The sequence below is a fragment of the Notechis scutatus genome, chromosome 1 (assembly GCF_049901735.1).
Source record: "Notechis scutatus isolate UNSWTSFEM ecotype Mainland chromosome 1, rNotScu1.2, whole genome shotgun sequence".
Classification (NCBI taxonomy): Eukaryota; Metazoa; Chordata; class Lepidosauria; order Squamata; family Elapidae; genus Notechis; species Notechis scutatus.
This window is the reverse complement of record NC_142009.1, coordinates 173,435,250-173,453,838: the sequence shown is the minus strand read 5'-3', so window position 1 is coordinate 173,453,838 and position 18,589 is coordinate 173,435,250. Positions and strand designations below refer to the sequence as shown.

The 18,589-nt window shown below is 40.9% G+C and overlaps 1 protein-coding gene across 2 annotated transcripts in view; it reads right to left on the bottom strand.

Annotated features, from left to right (window-relative positions):
• TRAK2 (trafficking kinesin protein 2) overlaps nucleotides 1–16,228 on the bottom strand; it is a 51,836-nt gene extending 35,608 nt beyond the window's left edge. Inside the window, exons 1-3 of one of the 2 annotated variants that reach the window (XM_087949815.1) lie at nucleotides 16,103–16,228; nucleotides 9,197–9,458; nucleotides 8,461–8,655 (exon numbers count right to left, since the gene is read on the bottom strand). In XM_087949815.1, the coding sequence (XP_087805941.1) occupies nucleotides 8,461–8,655; nucleotides 9,197–9,233 (232 nt within the window). In that variant the 5' untranslated portion in view covers nucleotides 9,234–9,458; nucleotides 16,103–16,228. Of the gene's footprint in view, nucleotides 1–8,460; nucleotides 8,656–9,196; nucleotides 9,459–16,019 lie in introns of both variants that reach the window. The other variant, XM_087949807.1, reaches the window with a different exon arrangement.
• Between the last annotated feature and the right edge of the window lie 2,361 nt (nucleotides 16,229–18,589).

Genomic DNA, 18,589 nt, shown 5'->3' with positions numbered 1-18,589 from the left:
TTAAAAGAGCAGGAATACTATGTGACCTCAAATTCCTACGCAGTTGCAGAGACAACAATGCAACACCGACCTGCTTCAAATTAACATTTCATCACAGCACAGCAGCTACTAAACGTATCCTGAAAAGAACTGAAATGGCTCTACTCAGGAATGAGCTCCACAGAAAGAGATTCCAACTCGATCAGTTAAACAAAGATCTCCTAATTCTACACCTGGAATTGAGCAACAAAATCCACCCTCTACTTTGGGACAAGATAAAACAACTTACAACTTGGAGAGCTGAACCTGAAACCACTTACAAAAATGACAAACTCCTGAAGAAACTACAGAAATTAGAACATGACAAGAAGGCCCCCAACAACTCACAACAATACCTGAAACAATTAGTATACAATGTTTCCAACAGAGAACTCACCAAAACAGAAACAGATGTCCTAACCAAAGGATTCAATTATGCTTATAGCACCCAAAAAAATCCCCACAGAATCCATCATATGTGGAGTGGAATCCAGCCTAACTAAATTAAATACAGATGAAGCTGATAGAATAAGACACCAAGTCACTAACATCCTATGCACAAGCAAACCACCCAAAAGCAACTTGCACAAAGAGGAACTAAAAGCCCTGCAAGCCCTAAGGAACAACAGCAGCATAATCATACTTCCAGCAGATAAGGGTAATGCCCCAGTAGTAATGGATAGAAAAGACTACGAAACAAAATTGACAGACCTACTCCAAGACTCCACATACAAACCCATAAACACGGACCCAACCACATATCTGGAAAAAATAACCAAGAAGAAAATTATAACCAGCCACATGAGCAAAGAGATCCAACAGACGATCATCCCAAGAGAAAAATCTTCCAGATGCCCCAAACTATACAGCCTCCCAAAAATACACAAAGAAGGCATACCTCTCAGACCCATAGTCAGCTCCAGAGGAGCACCACTACAAAACCTAGCCAAATACCTAGCAAAGCAGCTACAGCCCCATGCTGAAGCAGCAGCTTCACATATACAAAACTCATACCACCTCTTGGAAATGATTAAAGATCTACACGTGGAACAAGAAGATCTTCTCGTAAGTTTTGACATGGTTTCACTATTCACTCAAGTCCCGATAAAAGAAACCCTACAAATCATCAAAAATAAATACCAACCACCCAAACACCTCAAGGAACTAACAGAACACTGCTTAACCAACATATATTTCATCTACAAAGGACAAAGATAAAAGCAAATTGAAGGAGCCCCTATGGGATCACCACTGTCACCCATCATTGCAAACCTGTTCATGGAAGAATTCAAATCCAGAGCCCTAGTCAATGCCACCCACAAACCCAAACTATGGTTAAGATACATTGATGACACATTTGTTATTTGGCCCCATGGAAAAGAAAACCTAAACAATTTCCTAACACACCTAAACAGCACACACCCCAAAATCAAATTCACCATGGAAACGGAAACAAACAAACAACTACCATTCCTAGATGTACTAATCTACAAAAAAACAGATGGCACACTAGGACACACCATATACCAGAAGAAAACACACACCAACCGCTACCTCAACGCCCAATCCCACCACCACCCAGCACAGATAAACTCCGTGGCCAAAACACTAATTGCCAGAACCAAACGCCTGGCAGACAAGACACACATAAAGACTGAACTATGCACCCTGACTAAAGTACTGACAGCCAATGGCTTCCACAAAAGCAAAATCACTGGCTTGATCCACAAAAACACACTGAGACATAATGGAGATCTAGAAGATGAACAGACCTATGGAACAGCTGTCCTGCCCTACATAAGAGGTACTACAGACAAAATCAGTAAGATACTACACAGGCATCACATCAAGACTGCCTTCAAAACAGACAGAAAAATAGCAGCCAACCTAAGAAACCCCAAAGATAAAATTGACCTGGAAAACCACGGCATATATGAAGTCCCCTGTGCAATCATGCCCTGCCACATACATTGGACAGACCAATAGAAGAATAAGTACCCGCCTGGATGAACACAAAAATGCAGTAAAAAAGCTGGAACACACTTCCTCACTAGTCCAACACATGAAAGCCACAGGTCATAGCATCGACTTCAATGGCACCAAAACCCTAGCCACTATAGAAAACCCCAGCTATAGAATTATCAGAGAAGCCACAGAGATTGAAAAAAGACCTGAAAGCATGAATAGAAGAGATGACTCCACCAGACTGTCAATTATCTGGAAGCCTGCACTCTCAAACAAAAAAATCTCCACACCACAAGCCAGGCAAACACCTGGGCACAAACAGACCCCCCCAATACCTCCAGCTCAAACACACCCCAACCAGGCACCCAGATGAAACCTGGCTTCCTAATAAATGATAGCCGTCTGTTTACTCGGAGCCAAGCCGCACTAAAAGCCTCCAATACAGGAAACACAATGTTGCCAGCCAATCAAGACAAAAAAAGCTACAAAACAGACAGAAGATATTAGAAACACCAATCAAGCAGAACACAGTAAACTCCAAGACCAATAAACACAGACCAAGACTCCCAACCAATCAGGATGAAGAAAAACCGGGGGTCCGGGACATTTTGCTAATTCCTGCCAACGGAGAGGGACTCGCAGACCCGTGCCTGAAACCACTCCTGGCCCGTCGGGAAACGGGGTAGGCCCGACCTCGGGGGAAACCCTAGGTCGGGCACGTTCTACACCCCCACCCCAAATTGATGAAGTGAATCCTGGCCCTCCTCGGCATTTACGTTGGTGGACTCAGAGGCTACAACCAGTTTTATGGACAGGGCTTTTGCTACGCACTTTTGGATCCCATTGGTTGCTGTGGATCCACCCATTAAGGTGGAAACAGTGGATGGGCGTGAGCTCAAGTCTGGGCCCATTCGTTTCGCCACCCAACCAGTGCGCATGGTTATTGGGGATCATGAGGAAGCGATAAACTTCTACATCACTTCGGACCTTCATCTTCCCTTGGTACTCGGTGTGTCCTGGTTGCGTTTGCGTGATCCGTTGGTGGCTTGGGCACAGAACGCCATTTCCTTTCCAAGTCTCCAATGTGTGGATCATTTGAGACATATCTGCGCTGGTCAGGATATCGCCGCTTCTGCTGTTCCCATACCTTCGGAGCTATCGGACTTCTCCGACGTGTTCAGCGAGAAGGAGGCGGACCAGTTACCACCGCATCGTGCTTATGATTGTCCCGTGGACCTGATACCGGATGCTCCACTGCCCAAGGGTCGGTTATACTCCATGTCAGAGCCCGAGTTGGTTGCACTTCGAGAGTTTTTAGATAAAAACTTGGCTCGGGGATTTATTCGACCCTCGTCGTCCCCTCTTTCGGCTCCCATTCTTTTTGTTAAAAAGAAGTCGGGAGAGCTCCGTTTATGCTGTGATTACCGCCGGTTGAACGCCATCACAGTGAGGAATAGTTATCCTTTGCCGCTCATTCCGGAATTGATGGAGCGGTTGCGGGAGGCTACTATCTTCACTAAACTCGATCTGCGTGGGGCCTACAACCTGGTTCGGATGCGCAAGGGGGACGAGTGGAAGACAGCGTTTGGCACTCGTTATGGCCATTTCGAGTACACCGTCATGCCATTTGGTCTGACCAACGCTCCCGCGGTATTCCAGCATTTGATGAACGACATTTTTCGGGACATGCTGGATAGGTTTGTTGTGATGTATCTGGATGACATTTTGATATACTCTCAGTCCAGGGATCACCACCTTCATCAGGTCCGTCAAGTGCTTCAGCGTCTTCGGGAGCATAAACTCTATGCGAAACTGGAGAAGTGTTTCTTTTTTCAGTCGTCAATAGAGTTTTTAGGGCATATCATCTCTCCCGAGGGCATTGCTATGGACCCTAAAAAAGTTGAGGCCTTGTGTAGTTGGGAAGCCCCTCGTCGAGTAAAGGACGTGCAACGTCTCCTGGGGTTCGCCAATTACTATAGGACCTTCATTCCAGATTTTGCTAAGCTAATGGATCCCATCACTCAGCTCCTTCGCAAGAAGGTCCCGTTTCAGTGGGGGCCCCCACAACAACAGGCTTTTGAAACTTTAAAGAAAGCATTTGTGGCCGAGCCGATATTGAGGCATCCTGATCCGAATCGTCCATTTGTGGTCGAGACAGATGCCTCTAATGTAGCTATCGGAGTGGTGTTGTTGCAAGCTTCGAAGGATGGTGCACCTTTTTTCCCATGCGCATATTATTCTAGGAAGCTCACAGCTTCCGAGCGCAATTATACTATCTGGGAAAAGGAGTTGTTGGCTATCAAGGCTGCATTTGAGATCTGGCAACATCACCTAGAGGGGGCTTGGCACAAGGTGGAGGTTCGGACGGATCACCGAAACTTGGAACATTTGTCTACCGCCAAGAAGTTGAACCAACGCCAGATCCGGTGGTCGTTGTTTTTCGCAAGGTTCAATTTTTCCGTCACTTATGTTCCAAGTGGACAGAATCGGAGAGCAGACGTGTTGTCTAGAAAACCCGAATATATCGGTCCCGAGGATCCTCTTCCTCCACGAACGATGTTGCCATCCGGAATCCTTGGCCGTACTTCAAGATCCGGTAGATTTACGGGCTCGAATACGGGAGGCGCAGCGGTTAGACGCGTGGACGCAGCAGAGAAGGGGGGAAGTTGGACCTGATTTCCCATGGTCTTTTGAAGAGGGCTTGCTAAGACATCGGGATTTATTGTACGTACCCACCAGGACGCTTAGAGCCCTCATCATGACGCAATGTCATGACAACCCTGCTGCTAGTCATTTTGGTTTTCAGAAAACTCTGCACTTGGTCACCCGGACTTTTTGGTGGCCTCGGGTTCGACACGATGTGTTTTCCTACGTCGCTTCTTGCGTACAATGTCGACAAGCGAAAGCGGCGTCAAGTGCGCCTCCTGGACTTCTTCAACCACTGCCGACTCCGGGCAGACCATGGGGAGCGATCTCCATGGACTTTCTAACGCACTTGCCCCCTTCGTCGGATTATACGACGGTGCTCGTGGTGGTTGACATGCTCACTAAGATGGCCCATTTCATCCCGTGTAGGAGATTACCCTCGGCTCGTGTTACTGCCCGGCTTTTCATACAACACGTGTTCCGTTTACATGGCTTACCGGACAGTTGTTTCAGATCGCGGTGTTCAGTTCACCGCTCAATTCTGGAAAAGTCTAATGAACGCACTAAGAGTACAAGTATGTTTAGCGTTGGCGCACCATCCGGAAACCGATGGCAGGACTGAGAAGGTAATTGGCATCCTCGCCCAATACCTCAGATGTTTTGTAAATCAACGACAAAACGACTGGGTGACCTATCTTCCATTGGCAGAGTTTGCCTTTAATAATTCTCGGCACACCTCCATCCACATGACGCCTTTTTACGCAAATGTGGATTACCATCCGAGGTTTTTCCCCCTGTCGATCGCAGATTCTCCAGTTCCAGAGGCACGAGATTTTTTGTCGGAGTTATATGCTGTGCATCAATTAATTTCCAGACAATTGGAACGAGCGAAAGCAGATTATAAGCGTTTCGCAGATTGTTCGCGTCGAGCGACGCCTCCGTTGGCTGTGGGGGACAAGATGTGGTTGTCAACGAAACATCTTCGGGTCGATCGCCCGATTAGGAAGTTGGATCATCGCTTTATTGGTCCCTTCCCTATCGAGGCAGTTATTAATCCTGTGGCTTATCGACTCACTCTACCATGGGGAAACTGACAGATCGTGGCTTGACGCTAGAACTAGGAGAAGACTGAAACGTCAATCTGAAGGGAGGCGTCAAGCCAGACATTGATTAGAGAGACTGACACGCCCATCCAGGTGATTTAAGGAGGCGTGCTGATTCTCAAACTTTGCTTGGAAGCAAAGTGTTTGATGTGTCGAAAGGATACGTGTGGAGCGGCCTTTGTAATTTATGGACATTCTGAATTACCAGACAGATTCCAGGAAGTCTGCCAAGGACTGGAATATAGTACTGTTAACCCTTTTTTAGTCTGGTTTTGTTTTGTTTGAATATTTTGAACTGTGGAACTCTGTATTCTCACTTGTGAATATAGGTGAGACATTACATACATACATACATACATACATACATACATACATACATTCAAGCTTTGTTCTTTGTATCAATTTTGGAAAACAGAATTCTCCAAATCTGGAGGTACTTCAGTTGTTTTTGCAGGTTGACTGAATCTTTTTTTTTTTTTTTTAAACAAGTTTTATTAATTTTCAAAACACACAAGTCATCATTTTCCATTACATGTTTAAACCTTTTTCCATTATAAATTTAACAAGTCAGGTAAACTATAATTCTATTTTAAACCATTTCCATATAAACATACAAAAACCTCTTATCCAATTTCCCTTTATTTCTCTTCACTCTTATTCAATTTTATTATTATTATTTCATCTACTTCTTTCTGACTTAGTTACCATTATTCTCATTCTATATTTCTACAAGGTTTTATTAATTTTCCCCCCAAAAAAACAACATAATCACACAACACACAAAACATATAAAAGATCTTTTTGGAAAGTAACTTGGACCCAGGTATCTCTCTTTTCATGGACTTCAATTATATTCAGGCTCATCTTACATATCATTACTTATTTTATTTACCATTCTAAGTCTTCTATATTAACTTCTCCACATATTTCACTCTTCTTGATTCTATCTTAATTAATCATCTTAATTTGAATCATTATATTTATATCTTTTGTCCATTCTCTATTATACCTTTGTCTCATTCCTTTTAAAAAGAAAGAAATTTCTCCTGAAATCACTAATCAGAGTATGATGCCTTTCTATCTCCCCACTAAATTAATCAAATTAATCTTTAAGATACCCAATCCGATTTTGCTTGGTACATTCTAACTGAATAATACATTTAAAACAATTAAATACATAGTTAAGCAATAGATTTTAATATTAAAAACAAAATCCTATAATGAAAGTTTTATAATAACATCAATACCATAATCTTAATAAACTCTTTAATTAAAGTTTAATATTCTAAATCTCCCCTCATATTATATTTTCAAACCAATCATTATTAACATTCCAACATTTTAATCTCTTATCAACTCTCAAGCCATTTAAATTTTCTATTTCTGATACAATACTACAATATCATCTTATGTACCTTGCAAAATCTCTTTGAAGAAATTATACTTATCCTTTATCCCTAAAAAAATTTCTTTTTCTCATTTAATTTCAAAACTTTGTAACTTTTCTCCACCTTTTCCCTTTCTTTCTTCCCCCAACAAACCTTTCTAGCCCCCTTCTAGCCCCCTTCTTCTAGCCTCTGCCTTACTGGCTTCCCTTCTCTGTCGCATTCCTCTTCCCTTTTGTTTACCATCCTTATATTGATTTTGCACCTTGTTTTTCCCTTTCTTAAATGTTTTTTAAATCTTAAGTCCTTTATTTCTCTTCTTTTTCCTCTTCCTTCCCTCTTGGTCGAGTTCTGAGATTTATTAAAGATGGCTTCCTTTCTTTGTTCTTCTTCTGCTGTCTTCATCTGTTGCAATGTTTGTTGATAATTAATAAGCGCCATTTCTAAAAAAAAGAAGGCTTCTTTCAAACCAGCTTTACCATTTTGTTTTGCTTGCTCATAGTCTTTTCTCAGTTCCTCGATAGAAGAAGCCATTATAAATCTTTTCTTTTCTTTTCTCTTACAACAGCCAGAATATTCCAAAGGAAAAATAAGACAATCCCAAAGTTCTCAGTCAGTCCAAACCAAGACAGAGTTCCCACTCTCTCCTCCTGGGGTAGTATCAATTAAAGAAAAGGAAAGTCCAAATCTGTTTCTTAAAGTCTTATTACAATATATTTTAGTCTTTCAATCCTTAAGGCATCTCCTCCAACAAGGTCTTAGCATACAAATATTTTTTTTTAAGTCCTCTCTTTTCCCACTCACCACTTAGAGCCAGTTTTCACCTAAAAAAAATAGGTTTCTTAATGTTCACTTTTTATTCCGTAAAAAAAGAGGGTAAGCTATCCTTTCAGCACCATTAAACTGCCGCTTTTTTCCTCTTCTCGAAGGTATCATTCAGAAAGTCATACTTTTCAGGAATTTTGTTAAATATGTCTTAGAGTCCTAGGAACCAAGAAAGACTTTCTCCTCTCAAGCACTTTCTCCACTTCCTCCTGCGCATTCTTACCCGGCTGCCAGCTTCTTTGTGGCGGCCATTACGGACCACCGCTGCACCGTCCTGGGAAAAGGGGGTTCTGCCGGCCGGGAGGGGTCTGCAACACCCCAAACCCTTCTCCGGATCCCCTACCTTCAGCTGCCCCTGCAGGGCAGCCTAGCTCCGCACCCGTCTGGGTCGGAGCCCCAAAACGGCTAGCGCGGCAGGGATCGCGCAACCGCAAATCCCTGCCGCTCGCGAAGCCGACAAACCGGAAACTCTCGGTTGACTGAATCTTGAATGCTTATATTTATATTGGGATACTTACTCATATAATGGAGTGCCTCCTCAGCAAGAACAGGAGAAGAAATTTCAGGACCATGACTGTGAGAACTTCTTGACTGGATCCAGTCATCGTTTACAGGAAGATATAAAGAATCCACATGTAATTTGTACTGAGGCAGCTGTTCTTCTAGCATGCTCACTAGTTCCACTTCAGGAAGGTCTTCATTAGGGCAATCATCTAAAGATATATGCGGACAACATATCAACTTTGGAAGAAAACCATTATTTTCTTTGCTAAATAAATGCTTTTCAACATTCTGAAAAAAAATGACTAATGTTATCCATTCTGAACTAAGGACAGTGAGAAACAACACAAGTCTTAAATGTTTACCTGTTAGAAATTAATTATCACTTAAAAAAAGCAATAGTTTTTAATCTATTGCACTGATTTTAAGACAGATTTCTCTTTTACTCCAGCTTTTATTAATATTTTAATTTATCCTCCATTCAAAAAGGCAGCATTCCTTTTTAAAGGAGCTGGTTTAGATGCTTTTCTTTCTTTCCCTCCCCAAACTTTTTTTCTAATTTTTATATGATCTGCCTGCTTAAGCATTTTGGAAAAAATTACATGCCATTTAATCTACCTTGAGTTTGGCATAATAAAGGCATTGCTTTACTGTAAATTTGAGACAGTTCTAAAGTTCAATATAAAGTAGCCTTGAAGCAGTTATAATTTTCAAAACATCTACCAGCACCTTTTAATTTACTCATCAGCTTACCAGTGATGCTCTCTGAATTGCTGTGGTTGAAATTCATGAGGGTTGCTTCAGGCTTCAATTCTTTGAAAACCACATCCTCTTTCCATTTTATATCTTGCTCCTTCTCATTTGAGTTGAATGATTGTTTGGCAATAATTTATTGCTGGCATTCATTTCATATCAACTAGACAGACAGGAGGATAATTTAAACCAAAGGAAGATACATTTTAAGCTGCCAGGTTCACTACCTTTATATCGCAATCTTGCCCCATTCATTCACCATCTTGAGAAAAAGAAGAGGAAAACAAGGATTAAAATTCAGCATATTAACCTAAAAAGAACCATCTGCCTGGGTTTTTCTAGTGCCATTATTCAGATACTGACATTCAATGATAGGTTTATTGTTACCCGAATATAACTATTTTGAAAACATGTGAACATTAAACCTTTTTGAAAATCTAAATGATGGAAAATTAAAAGATTACAGTTATAAAAAAAATTTAAGTTAATTTTATTTTATCTACTGCCTATAAAATCAACTGTACAATAATGCTATTTTTCTAGCAATTCTGTTTTCAGATAGTTTGTGAAATCACAGATGATCCTGCCATTTCATCCTATTAGGAAATTTTGAATATTTTAATTTGGGGAGTTTCATTGAACTGTATGTTAATGCAAACTTTTGAAAGTAAAAAAATAAGAAATAATTAAGCATTTTTATTCACAATGAATTCCTCCCAAGGACCTAAGATAGGCAAATGTTGTTATTTGATGATGCTAAAAGTATCATTACAGGATGTAAGTTGTCCTAAGTAAAGTTAACTTTTGCAAGTGACTGGTAATTTTGTCAATGCCAATGATGTTCATGTGGTGCTTCATGTTTTGGGACTGTACCCAAGGCTCTCATTACTATTGATAGTATTTTTGCTTTCTTTTGACAGAGTTGTGCTACTTCTACTTGCAGCTCTTTGTATTTTGTGATTTTTTCTAATTCTTTCTCTTCTCTTCTGCTGCTTCCATTATCATTATTATTTTATAAATAACTCAAAGTGACAAAGATATCTAATACTCCTTCTTTCTTCTATTTCTCCATAACAACCCTTTGAAGTGAGTTGGGCTAAGAAAGAACGACTAGCCCAAAGTCACTCAACCAGCTTTCATGCCTAAGGTGAGACTCAACAGTCTCAGGACTAGAACTTATGGTCTTCTGGTTTCTAGCCTGATGCCTTAACCACCATACCACAAACTGGCTTTCTGTTAAAAGAAGGCCTGTCTGGAAATGTATTAAAAAGAAATAGGCATAACAAACTATTCCAATATCATTTTAAAACAAAATGAATATATGGAATCCTAGGGCTCTGTAGCACTTTGGATGAGCTCTCCAAACGTTCCACTGAAGCATATGGGAGATGACTGCACAGTAGCACCATTTAGAGAAGGTGTTTCCCAGCCCTGTTGTATGACATTATTTAAAATAATCTAATTTGGCAAAATACCAGCCAAAATATATCCTGCTTTAAGAGCAATATTTAGGTTGGTTCACATTAAACCATGACCTGCTGAAGCATCTTTAATGAATAAAACACAATTGGTTGGATCATACAACACACTACATCAAACAAACAAAAACAATGCTTGTACCACAATGAGTGAAGCCAATCAGTTTAAATTGCAATATTTACTGTCTTAAATGAGCTCACAAGGAATCGAATTCCACTTTGAATTTACCTAGTTTGACTTACATTATACTAAATATAGGGAAGGTTTTCTCATCATTTATTATTATTGCCTTTATTGTCAGAGTACAACATGTATACAATGAGATTGGCTGAGCCTCCTTTCGTGCAACACCCCCCCCCCAACACAACTCACAGTGAGGACAGAAGTTCCTAACCCAGTCCCAATCTTTTTATACTATGTGACCTTGTTCCACAATGCGCCGGCCCCGCAAGTCTATCATACTATGTTGACATGAAGTTATTTTCTGTTCAGAAGTCTTACAGCCCAGATAGAAACTGTTCTTCAGCCTGTTGGCGCAGCTGGCTATGCTTCTATATCTCCTACCCAATGATAGGAGAGTGAAGAAGTGCTGACTGGGTGTGAGTTGTCCCTGATAATTTTCCTCACTCTTCTAAGGCAGCAAGCCCTAGTGATGTCATGTAGTGATATCAGGGAACAGCCCACGATGTTTTGTGCTGTGCTCACTACCCTCTGTAATGTCTTTCTATCTGTGGCTGTCAAGCCAGCATACCATACCATAATGCACTATGAGAGGACACTTTCTATTGTGGACTGGTAAAAGGAGGTCATTAGTCATGGTTCCATTTTATTCTTTCGCAAGATCCTAAGAAAATGGAGTCTCTGTTGGGCCTTTCTGGCCACCTGGGTTGTGTTGATTTCCAGGAAAGATCTTCGCTGAGGTAGACTCCCAGAAATTTAAAGGAGAAAACTCTCTCCACACAGCCCCCCTTGATGTAAAATGGGGCGGGTTCCTTTCTCTTCTTCCGGAAGTCTAACACCATCTCCTTTGTCTTGCTGATGTTCACTGTATGCTGTTTCGTCTCCACCTGTAATGAGACTCAATACGGTAGTATCATCTGCGAACTTAATGATCACAGTGGATGAGTCAGACGATACACAATCTTGTGTGTACAGTGAGTACAGGTAGGGACTGAGCACACAGCCCTGTGGGGAACCAGTGCTAAGCTTCAGGGAGGTGGATGTGACAGACCCAGCTCTTACTGTTTGTGGTCAGTCCCTCAGAAAGTAAAACAAGCACATGTAGCACACTGACAAATAATGAGTGTAAATGCTTCACTGTATCTCACCAAATGCTTGATGAATATTGTGCACCATTGTTATTTTAAAGCCCAATTTTAGTCACTCCCAAGTTCCTCAGTATGTGCCAGTCTAAGGAAGTAAAGAAACCATTTTGTATATAATTTAAAAATTTGTCAATATTGAAATATAAAATTATGTTTTACAGAGGATTTTATAGCATTTTATAGAAGTCAAAATGACTTACTTTTTTTTTAGAATTAGAATTCTTTATTGGCCAAGTGTGATTGGACACACAAAGAATTTATCTTGGTGCAAATGCTCTCAGTATACATAAAAGAAAAGATACATTCGTCAAGAATCATAAAGTACAACCCTTAATAATAGTCATAGGGTACAATAAGCAATCAAATCATACTAGGAAACAGTCAATATAGATCGTAAGGATACCAGTGACAAAGTTACAGTCATACAGTCACAAGTGGGAGGGGAGGGGTGATAAGGAGTAATGAGAAGTATTTGGGGAAGTTTCTGTGAGTTTTTATTTAAAATAACAAAAATATGAGAAGCCAATTGGAGGATTTTAATTGAAAAAAAATTATGATAGCCCAATTCTGGCAGTTTGGCTGTACAATTTGTGGTTATAACTGGAACTGTAGAAAAGATGCTATATTAAACATTGTTTAAGAAAAGCACTGCTTAAATTCAAAACCACATGCCAGAATATAAACACTTTCTACCAAATGAAGTGTATGCCTTCATATTAATCTATAAGATGCTAATCAGCTAAGACAAATAATAATTGAAGGAATATATGTTGTATGAAAAAACTTCTTGTTAAAGAAAAAGCACTCACCAAGCTTACTAAAATTAAACATTTACATTTTCTCTTTGATATTTGCACCATATAATTGTATTTGAAACATTCTTAAATATACTCTTTAGATGAACCTATGACCAGGGTTGGGATTCTACCAGTTCGCACCTATTCGCTAGAACTGGTTGTTAACATTCTAAGCAGTTCGGAGAAACAGTTGTTAGAAGAAATTATTGGCCTAATCTTGTAAGGAAGGAAACATTCTGGTGTTGCGTACAGAAACTGCCTCTCCGTTAACCCTTATTACATTCTTGGCAGGACTAGACTTCCTGTCTCTGGAACTTCTCTGGAGTTTTTTTCCTCTTTTGCTGGTACTTTGCTTGTGTGGAGGGACCATTCAAAGTTACAATGGCACTGAAAAAAGTGACTTATGACCCTTTTTCACACTTATGACTGTCGCAGCATCCCCACAGTCACGAGAGGCCATGCGAGGAGATGTGTGCCTCGATGTGAGTGATGTTGAGTTGGCCACGCCCAGCCAGTAACATGACCACCAAGCCATGTCCACCCAGTCACATGACCACCAAGCCACGCCCACCAACTAAGCCACGCCCACAGAACCGGTTGTTAAAAAAACTGAATCCCACCCTGCCTATGACTGACTTTCTTTATGCACCCTTCTATAGAATCAACATGATATGGGTATATTCACTAGTACTATTTTGTTAATAGTGGCATAATTATAGCACTATTATGTCTTACACTTTAAGTGTTGTCTGTATATTCACAACAGATGTAATTCTTTTCCCAAAAAGAAACAATGGTTTACTGCTTGCACTTAGGTTACTCCAAGTGATTTATATAAAATAGCTCTGGAGTAACTGGTCCTATTACATTAGACATTATTTAAATGTTACATTATGAATAATATGCCTAGCAATATATTAGGCATCTTGTTCAGGCTTGCATCTTGACCTTAATCAAGAGAACTCTTTACCCCAAGCTATATGGTTAATATTTTTGAGAACAAGAAGATATACCATAAGGGATCGAGCCTCCCACTCGCAACATCTTCACCTGAGGGCATTGTTGGCAGCCACTTCCTGCGGCTCGGAGGTCTGTGCTCTTCCCGCTGCTGCTCCGCCTCCTCAATGTACAGAGGCAGGAGGCACGGATTTGCTAGGGAGCCTGCAGGATTGCCCCATCTGGTCTTCAGCACGTGGCTCGTTGGCCTCCGAGCATCAGATTCTCATCATCCAGCACCAGTTCAGAGATTCCTTTCTCCCCACCCCTGGGGACAGAGGGAAGGGGGGAAGAGAGAGAGAGAGAGAGAGAGAGACAGAAAGAGAGAGACAAGACACAGAGAGAGACAGTGAAGAGAGAGGGAAAGAGAGAGAGACAAGACACAGAGAGAGAAAGAGAGAGAGAAGGAGGGAGGGAGGGAGAGAGAGAGGGAGGGAGGAGAGATCCCGGTGTTTTGTTTTCTGTGGGAGACAGGTCCAAATGACTCTGAGTATTGAAGGTTGCAGAAACAGGCAGCTAAGCTAAGTGCCTGAAGGACCCCATCCCATCAATGGGAGTCCAGGCACTTCAGCAAGCAGGATGCTGGATTCATATTCATGGTCCGCGGGATCTAAAATTATGAATTTGGTGGTCCCTGAGGTTCAAAAGGTTGGAGACCCCTGCTTTAACTGACTTTTCAGAAAGTCCATCTTTAGTCTAATCTAATGCTAATTTTCAAATGAAAAATTTAGCGCTTTGTTATAATTGTTTGATTCACATATAATATTAAGTCATAAAGTAGTTGGTTTTGGTGTTGTGTAGTATATGAATTAACTTCTATAATTTGTAACCTATGGATTATTTCTTGGGATGGATTTGCATGTCATACTATCTCAAAAACAAATAAACCACATTGTAAAGTCGCCTTACGCAAAACCAGGCACAAACTATCATTGAAGACTGTCATTAGAAACATAGAAAACTGACAACAGAAAAAGACCTAGTGGTCCATCAACATTTTTGTTTTCTTATTTACTTATGTATTTTTAAAAAATACTATTATTATTATTATTGTTAGTAGATTGACTCCCACTAGAATTCAGATTGGCCCGTTTTAGCTTTCATTTTTGTAGTCTTTGAAAGATGAATTAACATCACTCACTTAATCTTTACTTTTATTTTATACTTCTAAGTTTATATTATGGTAACTATATGTATTTGTATTGTAATTCATTGAATTGTTGATCAAAATATGTCTACTATTAAATGCCAAGAGACTGCAGTGAGGAGTGGTTATAAAACTAAACACTCAGTATATATGTTTTAATAAGTGCCTTGCTGATACTTAAAATCAATCTGATTATAGTAATCCACAGACATGGCTACCCTCTTTGATTGCCCATCCCAATAGGCAACGGTACCAGCTTCTGAGCTCATAATGATTTCTCTTTATTTCTTGACTACTGATTCAAGCGAGCTAATCCCGAAAAAGAGAAAGAGCCGATTGTTATAATTTCCTTAAAGAACGGTGGGAGGGAGAAACAGGCCACGGAGTAATCTCGACTGTCCTAGGCAAGACGTCAATGACAAAAAATATCAACATCAGCAGCTGCTTCGTCCTTGGGATGGATTTATATGAGGCACTCATACAAAATGTGCAAACCGCAGTTGCGCACGGAACAGCCACCTCTTTTTCCAACTTCGCTTTTGGTTCTTTAAAAAAAAACATTCCTCTTCCCCCTTCGCCTTTGAACATTTTTTGTTACGTCTACAAGAAGAAAGAGAAGAGCCTGTTCAAGAGATGGAATAGCCTTCAGGTGAAATAGGAGAGGCGCGGGGGGGGGGGATCAGGAGACCTTTTGCAAAAAGGAGGCGAGGATCTGGCAATACTGGAGGAAGGGAAGGAGGGAAGAGTGTGAGAATGCAATCGTTGTCATGCTCGGCACTCTCCAGCCCTAATAATGGACACAGGTCAGATTTTCTAATCCCTTGGAAGGAAAACATCTCGCGGTCGTTTTTGGAGTCCAGATCAAATGCTGAAAGACCCATCACAGTACTAAATTCTTGGTCCAGTCAGTGCTTCTTCTTAAGGGTATATCCATCTAACATGGAATTGGGGGAAAGGGACGAGGGAACCGACTGTACAGATGGAAGAAAAAGAGAAGGACAGAAGACAGCAATGGGCGGGTGCATAAAACCAGGGAAAACGCGGAGCCATGATCTCGGCTCCCGTCCCTTGCTCCTTACCGCTTCCCGGGTTTGACTTTTTTTCGACCTGGGCGCTTCCACCTCACTTCATTCAAGCTACGCGCTGCAGCAGCCGCTCTTACCGCAAGAGCCTCCCCGGCTCCCTCTCTCGGAGCACCGGACGGAGTGAGGCAACATGGGAGGAGTAGGGATAGAGGAGGCGGTCACGCTGGACTACAAGATGGCGGCCCCCGAAAGGAGGTCGAGTTGCCCCGCCTCCTCCCGCTTTGCGAGATAACTATCCCGTAAGGAGCTCGCCAAACTGCTTCTGCCACCCGTTGGCTTTGGAACTACGATTCCCATCGTGCAACAGTGGGGCGGGAACAGCTCCTTTCATTCCTCCTCCCCCCTTTGAACCACCCCCGATGCAAATATGAATCGCAGAGCACTATGGAGCTCGTAGTCCCTTAGGTGAGAGGCGCTTTTTCTCCGCCGGTTTGGACTTCTTCGCAGTTGTTATAGAGGGCGGGACCTGAAGTTTGAGGGGCCTGAGGACCATCGACCTCAGGAAAGAACTCAATTTATAGGAATACATAACTTTTGAATCTGACCTCGGATTTCAAAATTAAGCTCATTTTCCTGTTCTTCGGGGTGGAATACATTCAAAAAACGACATGGTTTTCGTGGGCGAGCTTTTCCTGTGGAGTTATCCCAAGGCATATCTCAAAATGGCGAAAGAACTGAATGTATAGGAAAGAACTCAATTTATAGGAATACATAACTTTTGAATCTGACCTCGGATTTCAAAATTAAGCTCATTTTCATGTTCTTCGGGTGGAATACATTCAAAAACGACATGGTTTTCGTGGGCGAGCTTTTCCTGTGGAGTTATCCCAAGGCATATCTCAAAATGGCAAAAGAACTGAATGTATAGGAAAGAACTCAATTTATAGGAATACATAACTTTTGAATCTGACCTCGGATTTCAAAATTAAGCTCATTTTCATGTTCTTCGGGTGGAATACATTCAAAAAACGACATGGTTTTCGTGGGCGAGCTTTTCCTGTGGAGTTATCCCAAGGCATATCTCAACATGGCGAAAGAACTGAATGTATAGGAAAGAACTCAATTTATAGGAATACATAACTTTTGAATCTGACCTCGGATTCCAAAATTAAGCTCATTTTCCTGTTCTTCGGGGTGGAATACATTAAAAAAGCGACATAGTTTTCGTGGGCGAGCTTTTCCTGTGGAGTTATCCCAAGGCATATCTCAAAATGGCGAAAGAACTGAATGTATAGGAAAGAACTCAATTTATAGGAATACCTAACTTTTGATTCTGACCTCGGATTTCAAAATTAAGCTCATTTTCATGTTCTTCGGGTGGAATACATTCAAAAACCACATGGTTTTCGTGGGAGCTTTTCCTGTGGAGTTATCCCAAGGCATATCTCAGAATGGCGAAAGAACTGAATGTATAGGAAAGAACTCAATTTATAGGAATACATAACTTTTGAATCTGACCTCGGATTTCAAAATTAAGCTCATTTTCATGTTCTTCGGGTGGAATACATTCAAAAACGACATGGTTTTCGTAGGCGAGCTTTTCCTGTGGAGTTATCCCAAGGCATATCTCAGAATGGCGAAAGAACTGAATGTATAGGAAAGAACTCAATCTATAGGAATACATAACTTTTGAATCTGACCTCGGATTTCAAAATTAAGCTCATTTTCATGTTCTTCGGGTGGAATACATTCAAAAAACCACATGGTTTTCGTGGGCGAGCTTTTCCTGTGGAGTTATCCCAAGGCATATCTCAAAATGGCGAAAGAACTGAATGTATAGGAAAGAACTCAATTTATAGGAATACATAACTTTTGAATCTGACCTCGGATTTCAAAATTAAGCTCATTTTCATGTTCTTCGGGGTGGAATACATTCAAAAAACCACATGGTTTTCGTGGGCGAGCTTTTCCTGTGGAGTTATCCCAAGGCATATCTCAACATGGCGAAAGAACTGAATGTATAGGAAAGAACTCAATTTATAGGAATACATAACTTTTGAATCTGACCTCGGATTTCAAAATTAAGCTCATTTTCATGTTCTTCGGGGTGGAATACATTCAAAAAAACCACATGGTTTTCGTGGGCGAGCTTTTCCTGTGGAGTTATCCCAAGGCATATCTCAAAATGGCGAAAGAACTGAATGTATAGGAAAGAACTCAATTTATAGGAATACATAACTTTTGAATCTGACCTCGGATTTCAAAATTAAGCTCATTTTCATGTTCTTCGGGGTGGAATACATTAAAAAAGCGACATGGTTTTCGTAGGTTATCGAACTTTTCCTGTGGAGTTATCCCAAGGCATATCTCAAAATGGCGAAAGAACTGAATGTATAGGAAAGAACTCAATTTATAGGAATACATAACTTTTGAATCTGACCTCGGATTTCAAAATTAAGCTCATTTTCATGTTCTTCGGGGTGGAATACATTAAAAAACCACATGGTTTTCGTGGGCGAGCTTTTCCTGTGGAGTTATCCCAAGGCATATCTCAGAATGGCGAAAGAACTGAATGTATAGGAAAGGACTCAATTTATAGGAATACATAACTTTTGAATCTGACC